This window comes from Podarcis melisellensis (assembly GCF_964234715.1).
Source record: "Podarcis melisellensis genome assembly, chromosome: 9".
In the NCBI taxonomy this organism is placed as follows: Eukaryota; Metazoa; Chordata; class Lepidosauria; order Squamata; family Lacertidae; genus Podarcis; species Podarcis melisellensis.
In genome coordinates this window covers 12,881,305-12,895,836 of record NC_138541.1, presented here as the reverse complement: position 1 = coordinate 12,895,836, position 14,532 = coordinate 12,881,305, and the positions used below count along the sequence as shown (strand labels likewise).

General features: G+C 46.4%; 1 protein-coding gene across 23 annotated transcripts in view; it reads left to right on the top strand.

The window, feature by feature from the left end:
• Positions 1-14,532, top strand: part of TMEM150C (transmembrane protein 150C) — a 56,278-nt gene that overhangs the window by 26,214 nt on the left and 15,532 nt on the right. For 14 of the 23 annotated variants that reach the window (XM_081925393.1, XM_081925376.1, XM_081925383.1 and 11 more), the window contains 2 exons: positions 10,437-10,518; positions 11,208-11,261. In XM_081925393.1, the coding sequence (XP_081781519.1) occupies positions 10,437-10,518; positions 11,208-11,261 (136 nt within the window). Of the gene's footprint in view, positions 1-3,679; positions 3,736-5,688; positions 5,714-5,886; positions 6,264-6,334; positions 6,477-9,215; positions 9,629-10,436; positions 10,519-11,207; positions 11,262-14,532 lie in introns of those variants that run through there. The other 9 variants (XM_081925387.1, XM_081925379.1, XM_081925384.1 and 6 more) reach the window with 9 other exon arrangements.

The following is a 14,532-nucleotide window of genomic DNA, read 5'->3' as shown; positions in this document are numbered from 1 at the left end:
TCAGTTTGTAGATGTGCAAAGCATTGCTATTCAGGTGGTTAGACCATCCCTTCAAGTGCAGAGGCAGTGAAATATCACTTCCCAGCAGAATCTAACATCAAAACACTTACTTATTCAGGACAATTTCTGTCACACCACCATTTAATCTGCTTTTGGGGCGAGGGCTCTTTCCTAGAAGGTATGAAAGAAGAAGTAAAAGTGCTCCTGAGCAGACGCAGAATGCATTTCCCTACACCAATGAATAATAACAGATACATCAGGGATTCGGGCATCTAGATGAGAAGTTGAAATTTCCAGGCAAATTTGAGCTAGCATTTCCCTTTCAAAGCTTTATACGATAATGGATAAATTCTTCAAAGGAAAGGTTAGAGAAGCCATGAGGTTGCGTAAGCGCTGCACTCCTTTGAACTTCTGGATTTTGCCTGATCAAAAAAGAGCACCCAGCCATAGCCCCCAGGCCCTTTAAATTGCAGGCTGCAAAAGAGTAGTCTATTGTCATGGTTACGTGGTCAAGAGGCTGACTTTGGTCATACAAGACTCCTTGTCAGGTATTGGCTTGGACACTGAGCGAGACAGAAGAGTGGGCACCGGGAAGAAGGGGGGTTGGAGACCGACTTAGGGATCAGTGATCTGCGGGGTCCTGTTACAGCCAGGAGACGAGAGTCAGAGGCAGGAGAAGCTGTCGGAGAGTGAATTAGAGGTGCAGGAGGAGAGAGAGGTCAGGTTGGCGCAGAGTCAAGGTCTTCCTCCTTCTGCCCCCAGCTCCCTTGCTCCACTGCCTCCCAGGACCAGGCGAGAGGGAGAAGCAGAAATTGATTACATGCAGGGGGAGTCTTTGCCTGCTTGCATGCAGCTTGGGTGGAAGAGATACAGAAGCTGAGATCAGCGGAGTGGGACCTCTCTCTTGTGTCAACTGACTCATTGGGTTCACGCCTAGGAGCAGCTGAGAGACATAGGACCGATAGACGTGCCTTTTCCTAACTTGGAAGTGTGCTTTCCATTTCTGCCTAGTTTGCACCGGTAGCCCTTAGGATGCAGTGGGCAAGGGATGGAGGTGAAATCCAGCCCAGCTTGTATTGAGTCTGGAAGCCAGGTTCTTGGCTGGGTAGAGTAATCTCTGGATAAGTCCAGTCCGTCCCAATCTGGTGTAGTTCAGAAAAGGGTTTCAAGGCACAGAATGGCAGAGAATGACAGAATTGTAGAGTTGGAAAGGAACATGAGGGGCATCTAATCCAGCCTCGGTCCAGTATACCTGAAGGAGCGCCTCCACCCCCATCGTTCTGCCTGGACATTGACGTCCAGCACCGAGGGCCTTCTGGCGGTTCCCTCGCTGCGAGAAGCCAAGTTACAGGGAACCAAGCAGAGGGCCTTCTTGGTAGTGGCACCCGCCCTGTGGAACACCCTCCCACCAGATGTCAAAGAGAACAACAACTACCAGACTTTTAGAAGACATTTGAAGGCAGCCCTGTTTAGGGAAGCTTTTAATGTTTCATAGGTTATTGTATTTTAATATTCTGTTGGAAGCCGCCCAGAGTGGCTGGGGGGGGGGGGAAATCCCTCTGCAGTGCAAGTATACCCACTGCAGTCGGCCCATTAGGAGAAATGGGGCACTGCCCCACCAACCTTACTTTGCTCTCAGCCTGCCCCCTTCATTTGCTTTCCTTTCTACTTAAAACTGGTTCAGGGTGTGGCACGGCACAGCATCCGTTTCCCCCTTGGATTCAGTTTGCCTTTGCAGAAGAGGGAGGAGGATGGGGACAAAACCAGATTTGGTTAGCTTTGCCTAGTATTATCTCTGGCGCCATCTACTGGTGGGCTCCCTGCCTTCTGCCCTACCATACTCAATGGGCACCAGCTACCCCTGTGAAGAACTTAGTGCAGTCTAGAGATATGCCCACACCTGATCTCAACAAGAGGATTTGGGAACCTTTCCTGCCTTCTGCAATCTGCTCCAGAGTTTCATCAGAGCAGAATAAACCTGTTCTAGGATCTGCTCCTCACTTTCAAGAGCAAAGCAGCCAGAGCCCGGACATACCCCAAATGCGTCATTGTGGCCCACATTCATCCAGCCAGCCAATGGCCTGCAAATTGCTCAGCCCTCTGCACGACTGCTGTTGCTTCGGAGCACTTCAGCGGTTAATACTACCCGCGCGGGCTCGTTTGTCAAATGGAATATTTTGGAATATTTACAATTAAGATGAAAGCTTGATCTGTGGCTCGGAGCTGCCAAGTGAGCTCTGCCATCGACACTAATCCGTAGTAATCCCGCGTAATAGCTGGCTGTTGCCTTGGCCTGATTCTCTTGACAGCTGATCTGACATGAGACATAGGCGAGCAGGTCTGGTGGACCTGAAGGATGTCTTTCCGTCGCAAAACCACTTTGCACGGCCTTGTTTCTCTGCAGCAGTGGGTGTGCCTTGCCTACAGTGTTCCTTGCTGACTGCTCGCCTGGTTGCTGCTAAGTATCAGGGCTGCAGCATAACCATGCTGTGTGTGAAAATAAGCAATCGTTTTTAAAATGGGTTCTGAGGGGACGCAGTAGGGGATCACCATGTCCCCCTGTCGTAGGCAAACCAGCCTCTTCACTTGTGCTAATGTGTTATAGGGCTACTTTCTGCGTGCAATCAAATCATAGAATTATAGAACTGTAGAGCTGGAAGGGACCCAAGGGTTATCTAGTCTGATAATAATAATAATAATAATAATAATAATAATAATAATAATAGTAATAGTAATAGTAGTAATAATAATAATTTATTATTTGTACCCCAGCCACTCTGGGCGGCTTCCAACAAACATTAAAAATACATTAAAATGTCACACATTAAAAACTTCCCTGAACAAGGCTGCCTTCAGATGTCTTCTAAATGTCAGGTAGTTGTTTATCTCTTTGACATCTGATGGGAGGGCGTTCGACAGGGCAGGCGCCACTACTGAGAAGGCCCTCTGCCTGGTTCCATGTAGCTTTGATTCTCACAATGAGGGAACCGCCAGAAGGCCCTCGGCGCTGGACCTCAGCGTCCATGCCGAACAATGTGGGTGGAAACGCTCCTTCAGGTATACTGGGCCGAGGCCGTTTAGGGCTTTAAAGGTCAACACCAACACTTTGAATTGTGCTCAGAAATGTAGTCCAACCTCCTGCAATGCAGGAATCTCAACTAAGGCAGCCATGACAGATAGCCATCCAACCTCTGCTTGAAAACCCCCAAGGAAGGAGATTCCAGCACCTCTCGTGGGAGTCCGTTCCACTATCAAACTGCTCTTTCTGTCAAATAGTTCTTCCTGAGGTTTAGTCGGAATCTCCTTTCTCGTGACTTGAAGCCTTGGGTTCGGGTCCTAGCTTCTGGAGCAGGAGAAAACAAGGGTAGGGCCACTAATGTTACATCTTGCAGAGATTTCACTTGACATGCATGGGCTGCTGTCCACTGAAATTTGATTTAAGAGAAGCATTCTGTTGTATTCGATAGAATATGTTGCTGTATGTGTCTCTCCCTGGCAGTTTCTCTGGTTTGCAAACGAGCCCAAATGCTCAGAAAGATGGGTGACAGGTTCGAAATGATGGGTGACAGCCCTTTCTCATTGTTCCACAGCTGTGCCTTGAGACAATCCAACCTTTACCTGCTGAATTGGAGCTTAATTAAACATCATCTGTCTTTGAATTTTCCACGGGGGCAGGATCAGATTTTTGCAAGGCATGGCTGCAGAACAACGAAGAAAGCCCTATGGAATTAATTGGTACACAATACAATCAAAATATGGTTCAAGCAAAATTGTGGATGAGCCCTTGCTTTGGGATTTGATACTAAAACAGCTTTCTAGGTCTTTGATGTTGATCCCAAGCAGTATTTTTGTGCCCTCTGGTGCTCATTGGTTGTAAGTGCACAAGCTATACAGTTAAACATGCATGTTTTAGACCAGTCCTAGTATGTTTCCATGGAAAGTAGGTCCCTTTCACTAATTGCCCCTCAATATATCTTTTTGTGTGTGTACAATCATGATGACTTTTGCTCATGATGATGCTAGGATGGTCATGCTCTCAATACTGTTTGCACCTCCAGAAATTTGGGGCTGTCACACTGTTTCCTATCTCATAATGTCCTCTCAAATCATTCAATGTCTTGTACCACAAATGGTTTATACCCAACCCCCCAGCTTTTGTTGTGCTATAGATCCGCTGGACAGTAATAGTGTGGCAGTATTGGGAAAGCATAGCAGAACAAACTAAAGCAGAATGAATCCACACAAGAGTGCCAGCTTGGTCCCTCGACCGTGGGTGCCTGGGGCCATGGGTGCCATGCAGTGTGCATGGCCCTGGCACCGAAATTTGTGGGTGCCCAGGCCCCAGCCCCTTCATGGGGAATTTTCTGTGTACATGGGCACCCAGGGCCCTGCGAAGTTGGCACCCATGAATCTACCACCAATGCACTAATATTGTGTCAAGAACATATTTTTTTGCAGAATACACCCATAACAAAATGCCAGTCTGGAAGAAGTTGGATTTACTTCCAAGTAAAAACACACAGAATTTTTGTTCTACTATGGGTTTATCCACCAGTGTCCCCCCCCCCTCAATTAGATTTCCCAGCTTTTTGCTGCTGAGACATAGACCTGGCTCCAATTCATAGGTGTGTTAGAAGTGCACAACAGTGACCGTTTTCATCTGTGAGAAATATTCGCCTCATTATTGGCTAAAAGATGAAGAATGAAAACAAATTAATGTTGGAGTAAGGCATCTTAATTTTTCAAGTTCCAAAAATGCTTTAAAAAAATGTAACATATGACTTGGGAATTCAATAAGTATTTTGGTTAAATAAATATAATTTAGTTTTGATTGGCAAGTAATATTTGTGTAAAATTGCACAGAAATAATTTAAAGTGATTTCCTAGTAATTACACTTATATTTTATTTATTTATTTATCTATTTATCTATTTATCTATCTATTTATTTATTTATTTATTTAGCATTACCTGACATTTTCAGAAGGTAAAATTAAAATTCTGTACCACTTCAGACTGCTGGTTGGGGTTAACGTCTCCATTAAAAGACAGCAGGAAAAATCTCTGCACGCAGAAAGCTAGATTTCAGGGACTGGGGTTTTAGTCTAGCCTCCTCCCTAACATACTAAATTTCTGTGTATAGGGAATTGTTTTTGTGGATAAGGAGTCAGTTGTGTCCCTCCCTCCCTTCCCTGTAGTCTAAAGAAACGTTGTCCGACACAGCTTGACTACCTAATTCATTCATTTAATTTGTTGTTTCATTTATTAAATTGGTATATTCATCCAAACACAACATAAAAATACAAAATGAAAACAAGAAATACATAATAAAACGAAATCAGTAACTCCCGCAGGCACATTTAAAAGGCCATGGGTGGTTGAATTAATATTTTTTGACTGGCACCTGAAGATATGTAATGAAAGTGCCAGGTGAGCTTCCCTAGAGAGAGCATTCCACAAGCAAGGAGCCAGCACAGAAAAGGCCGTACTCTCTGGACCTCTTGAGGATGAGGCACACAAAGGGCCTAAAATAATAATATCAGGGTCTGGGTCGGTTTATATGGGGAGAGGTAGTCTTTGACGTATTGCCGTCCTGAGCCATTTTAAGGCCTTATAGGTCAAAACCAGCACTTTGAACTGGGCCTGGAAACTAACGGGCAGCCAGTGCAGTTGGGCCAAGGTCGGTGTAATATACTCAAAAACCACCTTGCCCCAGTGAGCAACCTGGCCGCTTGTGAGACCTGTAGCAATTTCTTGTGATTAGACTGCGTTGCCAAGGCAACGTGGGACTAGGCCGCAGGAGAGATGCTTTTCAGCAGCCATTAACATGCCCAGAACCGTAGTCTGAAAGCTGCATTCAGGGCCCGTAGGAAGCTCCAAGTCAAAGCTTCCTCGACTGAAATTGTGTGCGCGCATGCACGCCTTGCCATGTTGCAGGCATCGGTGTGGCCTACTGATTTGGGAGCTGAAATGCCCTTCTCAGTTTTTCCTCTTTTGCCACACACCCATGCGCACCCATCTCCCTGCCTCAGTGCTGTGGGAGACAGGCCTGAGGGGGCCCAAGCCATTAACTGAACTTGACCCCCGCATAGCCCAGAAAAAGGAACTGGCGATGCACCATTTTTAGCCTTTTGTGCGCCCCACCCCAGCCTGAACGCACAGAGCGCATGGCAGAGAGCGAAGGAGAGAGAAGGGCGCCTTCGAGGCTCCCGTCAAGTAGACGGCAGGGCCAAAGCCTTGCATGTGAGCTTGCCCCACAACGAAGGTTGAGGTTGCACGATGGTCTACCCCATAGGCGTAGGGGGCTTTCCCCCAGTGACTGCGCAGTTGTTGCTATCCCAGGGGATCTGTAGAGACTTAGTGCATTGCAACGCAAAACTTGTGTTGAAAAGTGTCATAAACCCCTCAAAGCGGATGAAGATGGAGGGAAATGCACAGCCCTGCTTTATAACATGCAAAAGTTAAAATACTGAAGCAGGTTAAAATGTCCTTCGCTTTCTAAATGTCTGGGTAGGAATGTTTTTAACAGGCACCGTGAAGAGTATGAGCTTGATCTCAATAAGCGGGGAGTTCCAAAGTGCAGCTGCTGTGACACTAAACGACTTTGTTGTTGTTTAGTTGTTTAGTTGTGTCCGGCTCTTTGTGACCCCATGGACCAGAGCACGCCAGGCACTCCTGTCTTCCACTGCCTCCCGCAGTTTGGTCAGACTCATGTTTGTGGCTTCGAGAACACTATCCAACCATCTCGTCCTCTGTCGTCCCCTTCTCCTTGTGCCCTCCATCTTTCCCAACATCAGGGTCTTTTCCAGGGAGTCTTCTCTTCTCATGAGGTCGCCATAGTATTGGAGCTTCAGCTTCAGGATCTGTCCTTCCAGTGAGCACTCAGGGCTGATTTCCTTCAGAATGGATAGGTTTGATCTTCTTGCAGTCCATGGGACTCTCAAGAGTCTCCTCCAGCACCATGATTCAAAAGCATCAATTGTTCGGCAATCAGCCTTCTTTATGGTCCAGCTCTCACTTCCATACATCACTACTGGGAAAACAACTTAAGTTCTAACAAATGCGGGACGATTGTTACGTATGTGTGCCAATCCCCCCCCCCATCGAAGTAATTTTGAGTGGGCATGTGTGAGATAAGGCAATCTCGTCATAGCTGTCAGCGTTTTCCTTTTTTTAAGGGAAATTCCCTTATTCGAATAAGATTCCCCGCAAGAAAAAGGAAAAGTTGACAGCTAATTATCTCGTAGGTTTGGAGTAAGTCATCTCCCCTTTTTTAAAAAATGCCTGTGGCAGCCATTTTGTGCTGCTACCCACCGCACTCTTATCAATATATGAGTACCGACACGTCAAAATTTTTTTGCCCGCGAAACACACAAAAAGCAAAATAACTACTGGTTGTAAGAAACAAAATTCCAGAATGTCGTAATAGATTGCAGTGTGGCAGGTGCTCCCCCCCCCCCGGCTTAAACCCAAAGTGTTGCTGTTGCTGCTGCTGTGACATTTTAAAGGATTTGTAGGAAGGAGGAGGAAATCAGACAGGTCTGGTTGAGGCTGAGCAGTGACAATGGAGGGATGTGGGGGACCTGTGATGTGCCCCACATTGCTCTCATCATCACAGACCATTGGGCATGCTGGCTGTGGGATGTCAGAGTCCAGCAACTTCTGGATGGCCCACAGTTCCCCCAGATCTGCTGGCAGCCGAAGCATGGGATGAAGCCACAGAAATGCTTCTGGGCTGCGTCTAGAACTGAAACGGTGCCATCAGATTTTCATTCGGGGAAATGTGACTGTTTGGGGAAGACCCCACTGTTCGTTTGCAAGATGAAATAGGATATATATATATATATATATATATATATATATATATATATATATATATATATATATATATATAATATGCTTGCAAATGTTTGGTTCCTTCTCGCATGGTTTGCAGAAGGAAGCCAAGTTTTGCTAAGCATGGTTTGTCTGCCAGAAAGGAAGGCAAGTTTCATGGTCATTTGTTTACACCGAACGTTGAACAACCACAGATGTGGGGGAAACGCGTTGAAAAAGGCCCATGAGCAGAAGGGGCAGAGGAAGTGAATCTAACGGGGAAGGCAATTTTTTGTTTTGGTACTAATGAACTCTGTGCCTTTATGCAGTCTGGCAATGTCTAATGGCAAAGTGCTCTTCTTGGGACCATCTTCAATGTGATAACATTTATTTAAGTTGTCCCTTATAGGGCAGAAATTTTTGAGAATTATTGAACACAGAACAAAAGGGTATGACGTTGCATTTCTGCCTTCTGGGAGGTACTTATGGACATTACCACATTTAATCTCCCAGAGTTCAGGAATATTTTGCATTCACGATCTTGGAATATTTACTCCAAGGTGTGTGTGTGTGTGTGTGTGTGTGTGTGTGTGAAGCAGAGGCTTGCACAAAATCAAGTCTTCATGCATCAGGGCCTTGGGTTGCAACAACCTTATATGTGTGCCAGGGAAGTAACTGTGTCTTTCTTACCTCTACACAAAGGTGAATTTCGACTGGTTGAAGCAGTCAGTGAGCTGGTTTGCAAAAGCTCACAAGTGTTTTGCGTCTTTTGGTTACAGCTCATGGTTAGTGAAAAGAGAGCTTAGCCACTAATCCCAGTTTAGATGGCATTCTAAGCCAAACTTTTATTTAGCTCAGCACATCACATCAGTTAAAGTAACTGGGGAGGAACAAACTGGCTGTGAGCATCTCTACGGGTGTCTGCATGTTCATGCATTCTCGCTAAGCCAAGATTTAGTGTGTCTTGTGAACCAGGCCAATATATAGCAGGCAGTAAGCACTGGGTTTTGCATTTGTTAACTTGGCATCAGTTTTCTGAAATCTTAATATCTAACTCCAGTGCTTTTTTCTGGGGGGTACGCAAGGGTACGAATACCCCTAAACATTTTGTGAATCTTTGTAATTTGTCCATTTACTGTATTTATTTTCCCCGATTTGAACTATAAAACGGTGGTTTTCTTGAGTCAAATTTTTTTTTAGAGTAATTTTTTTTTAAGAGTAAACTTTTTTAAAAAGAAAAAAAGCACTGTCTCACTCCCTCTTTATTTGTGCTTTTGGGAAGAAAATGAACAACAGTAGTATCTGGTGTGAAACGATGCTATGAATATTAGTCAGGATATAGCTGAGGAATGTTTGAAACCAGTTAAGAAGTTGATGAGTGTTTTTTTTGGGGGGGCAGGGGGTTACATGTGCTGAAAATGGTCACAATGGAAAGAATAGAAAGTGGCGCATATCCCAAAGCAGCAAGCTTGGAAGATGTGGCTAAATTGCTGCAGGCTTCAGGGACGGCACTTAGCGCTTGCTGCATGATGCTGAAGTAAAATCCATCCTAGGCAGAGATTTCTTTGCAAGGAAGCTAGAAGCGTAGAGAAATTGACTTTTGTCCCTGCTGACATGTCTCCTGGTACTCGAGTGACAGATTCCATTAACTTTATTAATGAATTCATTGGCTTCGAGGATTGGGGCAGAGGGAACTGGAGGAAAGCGGTTTTCCAGGATGACTTGCGTCTTGCTTATTCGACATCAAGCGTGAAAATCGCACTGAGAACTCAAAACTCTGTGCTCATCATAAAGCATGCCAATCAACAAAAAAAGGTGCATATAGAAAATGCAGCAATAAACAGCCTCGGTTAGCGTCTTCTCTCATTATTATTTTTGCAGAATATTGACATTTCTGGCAGGGAACTGTGTGGGAACAGAAGGAAATAATAGATGATGACTAAGGGGAAGGGAATGTAACTAGAGACTGAAAAATGCGATTAGATGCAGATCAGGCCAAAAAAATGAAACCTTTCTGCTTATTATGCAAATTTGCAATCAATTGCAATTTGTGTGACATGTGCATTGAGTGCTGTACATGAGTTTAATTAGTGCATCTTCCAAGGAACCATAACCTGAGGTAACAAGGCCCGCCTCTCAGGATTTCATGAGCCTCGTATACAATTTGGCTAGGAAAAAGGGGGGAATGTGGGTGTGCCCCCCCCCAATAATTCAGTTCAATCTTTACTCTGCTAATGTGCTTCTCATGTGACATCTCACCAGACATTTTGGGAGGCTATGGGAAGACTGGAAAGAGTTGTTCCTGTTTTAAGGATGGGTGGCAGAAAAGCAATTGTCCATCTTCCTCTTTACCTAGGTAGAATAACAATGAGCTTTTTGAACACTGTGAAGTTATGGTGGCACCCGAAGGTGCGACAATAGGCATAAAACAAACTAAGCTCCATGTAGCTCTTGGGAGGAAAGGCAGGTTTAAAATGGGATTAATAGTAATTTGCAAGTTGGGCGAAGAATGTCACCATTTTGAGTATATAGAGAGCATTGTATATCTTCTCGTTGAGGTAAGAAAAGGCCACAAGTTCTCACGTTTGCCATGTTTCATTTCTGTTCTCTTTGTTCCTGTCAGGCATGGATGGGAAGAAATGCAGCGTATGGATGTTCTTACCTCTTGTGTTGACACTGTTTACCTCAGCAGGACTGTGGATTGTGTAAGTGACCTTTATGGACCTTTTATGCTTTCTGGGTGGAATAATTTTCTTTGGAGCGACATTATTCACGGGGTCTCGGCATGCTTCAGGATGAACAGTTCTTCGCTGAAAGAGCCTTGTTCTGTCATTCTGCTGAACAACTTGCCTTCTTCCAGGAACCAGCCGTGACACCCCACCCCTCATTTAGGTAAAGCTAAAGAGACCCCTGACCATTACGTCTGTTTACCTTCACGCCAGAGCGGTACCTATTTATCTACTTGCACTTTAATGTGCTTTCGAACTGCTAGATTGGCAGGAGCAGGGACTGAGCAACGGAAGCTCACCCCGTTGCAGGGATTCGAACCGCCAACCTTCTGATCAGCAAGCCAGTGTGATGTAGTGGATAAGAGCGGTGGACTTGTAATCTGGTGAACCAGGTTCGATTCCCCGCTCCTTCATACGCAGCTGCTGGGTGACCTTGGGCTAGTCACACTTATCAGCCTCACTCATCTCACAGAGTGTTTGTTGTGGGGGAGGAAGAGAAAAGGAGATTAATAGCCGCTTTGAGACTTCTTCAGGTAGTGATAAAGTGGGATATCAAATCCAAACTCTTCTTCTTCTAGGCTCTGTGGTTTAACCCACAGCGCCACCTGCGTCCCTTTTACCCTTCATTTACAATTGTCTAAATGTCTTCCTTCCTATTTTGGCAGGTATTTTATAGCAGTAGAAGACAACAACATTATTCCGCTAAATGTGCTGGACAGGTAATATATATATATTTTAAATCTTACTTTCTAATGACACAGTCCATTATGCTTCACAGTATCAAATCATCAGGGTGAGTTTCAGCACATGAACTCAAAGCAGTGCTGGGAGCCCTATACTGCTGACCCCTACAGAGAAGCAGGATTAGTTTCCCTGGAATGCAGCATATAATCCTTTTAGCTGACTTTACACAGTGATGCTCTCGGCTAATAGCCTAGGGCAGTGATGGCCAAACTTGGCCCTCCAGCTGTTTTGGGACTACAAATCCCATCATCCCTAGCTAACAGGACCAGTTGTCAGGGATGATGGGAATTGTAGTCCCAAAACAGCTGGAGGGCCAAGTTTGGCCATCACTGGCCTAGGGTGTTATCCACCAAACAGCAATGTAAATAGAAGCAATGGAAGAAATGAGTGGAAACAGTGCAGAGTTCCTTATGAATTGAAAGTTACTCTGCTTGATTTTGCAGTCTGCTAATAGCACCTTCCTTTTCTTGCAGTCTACTACTAGCACGTTTTCTTTTTTAAAAGCAAGAGTAGGTAAGGCGCCAAGCTAAGCAGTTGGCTCCTTACCTCTCTCGCCCTGACCTAGCCACTGTGATCCACGCGACGGTCACCTCCAGACTGGATTATTGTAACTCACTCTACGTGGGGCTGCCCTTGAGACTGACCCAGAAACTCCAGCGGGTGCAGAATGCCGCAGCGAGACTCCTTACGGGGTCTTCGCTGCGAGATCACATTCATCCGGTGCTATACCAGCTGCACTGGCTCCCGGTGGAGTACAGGATCAGGTTTAAGGTGCTGGTTTTAACCTTCAAAGCCCTATACGACCTAGGACCCTCGTACCTACGGGACCACCTCTCCTGGTATGCCCCACAGAGGAACTTATGGTCTTCAAATAAAAACATCTTGAAGGTCCCAGGCCACAGAGAGATTAGGCTGGCCTCAACTAGAGCCAGGGCTTTTTGGGCTGCGGCTCCAACCTGGTGGAACGCTCTGTCACAAGAGACAAGGGCCCTGCAGGACTTGACATCTTTCCGCAGGGCCTGCAAGACAGAGCTGTTCCACCAGGCCTTTGGCCAGGGCGCAGCCTGACTCCCTCCTTTGGCAATCTTTACAAAACTTTAGTTTATGGTTGCCATCAGTTTTGATTTTAATTAATTTTTCTAATGTTTTTCTAATGTTGCACTGTTTAATAATAATAATAATAATAATAATAATAATAATAATAATAATTTATTATTTATACCCCGCCCATCTGGCTGGGCCTCCCCAGCCACTCTGGGCGGCTTCCATAAAAACTAAAAATACAGTAAAATATCACACGTTAAAAACTTCCCTGAACAGGGCTGCCTTAAGATGTCTTCTGAATGTCAGGTAGTTGTTTATCGCTTTGACATCTGCTGGAAGGGCGTTCCACAGGGTGGGCGCCACTACCGAGAAGGCCCTCTGCCTGGTTCCCTGTAGCTTTGCTTCTCGCAATGAGAGAACCGCCAGAAGGCCCTCGGCGCTGGACCTCAGCGTCCGGGCAGAATGATGGGGGTGGAGACGCTCCTTCAGGTATACTGGACCGAGGCCGTTTAGGGCTTTAAAGGTCAGCACCAACACTTTGAATTGTGCTCGGAAACATACTGGGAGCCAATGTAGGTCTTTTCAAGACCGGTGTTATATGGTCTTGGCGGCCACTCCCAGTCACCAGTCTAGCTGCCACATTCTGGATTAGTTGTAGTTTCCGAGTCACCTTCAAAGGTAGCCCCACGTAGAGTGCATTGCAGTAGTCCAAGCGGGAGATAACCAGAGCATGCACCACTCTGGCGAGACAGTCCGCAGGCAGATAGGGTCTCAGCCTACGTACCAGATGGAGCTGGTAAACAGCTGCCCTGGACACAGATTTGACCTGTGCCTCCATGGACAGCTGTGAGTCCAAAATGACTCCCAGGCTGCGCACCTGGTCCTTCAGGGGCACAGTTACCCCATTCAGGACCAGGGAATCCTCCACACCTGCCCGTCTCCTGTCCCCCAGAAACAGTACTTCTGTCTTGTCAGGATTCAACCTCAATCTGTTAGCCGCCATCCATCCTCCAACCGCCTCCAGACACTCACACAGGACCTTCACTGCCCTCACTGGTTCTGATTTAAAAGAGAGGTAGAGCTGGGTATCATCTGCATACTGATGAACACCCAGCCCAAACCTCCTGATGATCTCTCCCAGCGGCTGCATGTAAATGTTGAAAAGCATGGGGGAGAGGACAGAACCCTGAGGCACCCCACAAGTGAGAGCCCAGGGGTCTGAACACTCATCCCCCACCACCACTTTCTGAACACGGCCCAGGAGGAAGGAGCGGAACCACTGTAGGACAGTGCCCCCAGCTCCCAGCCCCTCAAGACGGTCCAGAAGGATGTTATGGTCGATGGTATCAAACGCCGCTGAGAAATTCAGCAGAACTAGGAAACAGCTCTCACCTTTATCCCTAGCCCGCCGGAGATCATCAACCAGTGCGACCAAGGCAGTTTCAGTCCCATGATGAGGCCTGAATCCCGTCTGGAAGGGATCCAAATGGTCCGCTTCTTCCAGGCGTGCCTGGAGTTGTTCGGCAACCGCTCGCTCTATCACCTTGCCCAAGAATGGAAGATTTGAGACTGGGCGATAGTTGGCCATTGTGGCCGCATCTAAAGATGGTTTTTAAAGAAGCGGTTTAATAACCGCCTCTTTCAGTGCGTCTGGGAAGGCTCCCTCACAGAGGGAAGCATTCACCACCCCACGAAGCCCATCGCCCAGTCCTTCCCGGCTAGCTTTTATAAGCCAGGATGGGCAAGGATCCAGGAGACAGGTGGTTGGTTTCACTTGTCCAAGCAGCCTGTCCACATCTTCGGAGGTAACAGATTGGAATTGATCCCACTCAACTTGACTAGACAGAACTCTAGCACTCTCCCGCCCTGGCCCTGCTCCCACGGTGGAGTCTACTTCTTCCCGAATCTGAACGATTTTATCTGCAAAAAACTTTTCAAAATCATTGCAGGAGAATATGTGGCCCGTACTGGGCCCCGATGTTACAGGTGGTTCCGCTAAATTGTGAACCACCTGAAAAAGTCTCCTGCTGCTGTTTTCTGCAGATGCAATAGAGGCACTTGGTAGGCTCGACGCTGAGCTCTAACCTGTGTCCGGTCAGATTCGGAATGTGTTATCCGCCACCGGCGCTCTAGCCGTCTCAACGATTGTTTCATTGCCCTCAGATCTGTGGAAAACCACGGGGCTTTCCGGGCTCCATGCAA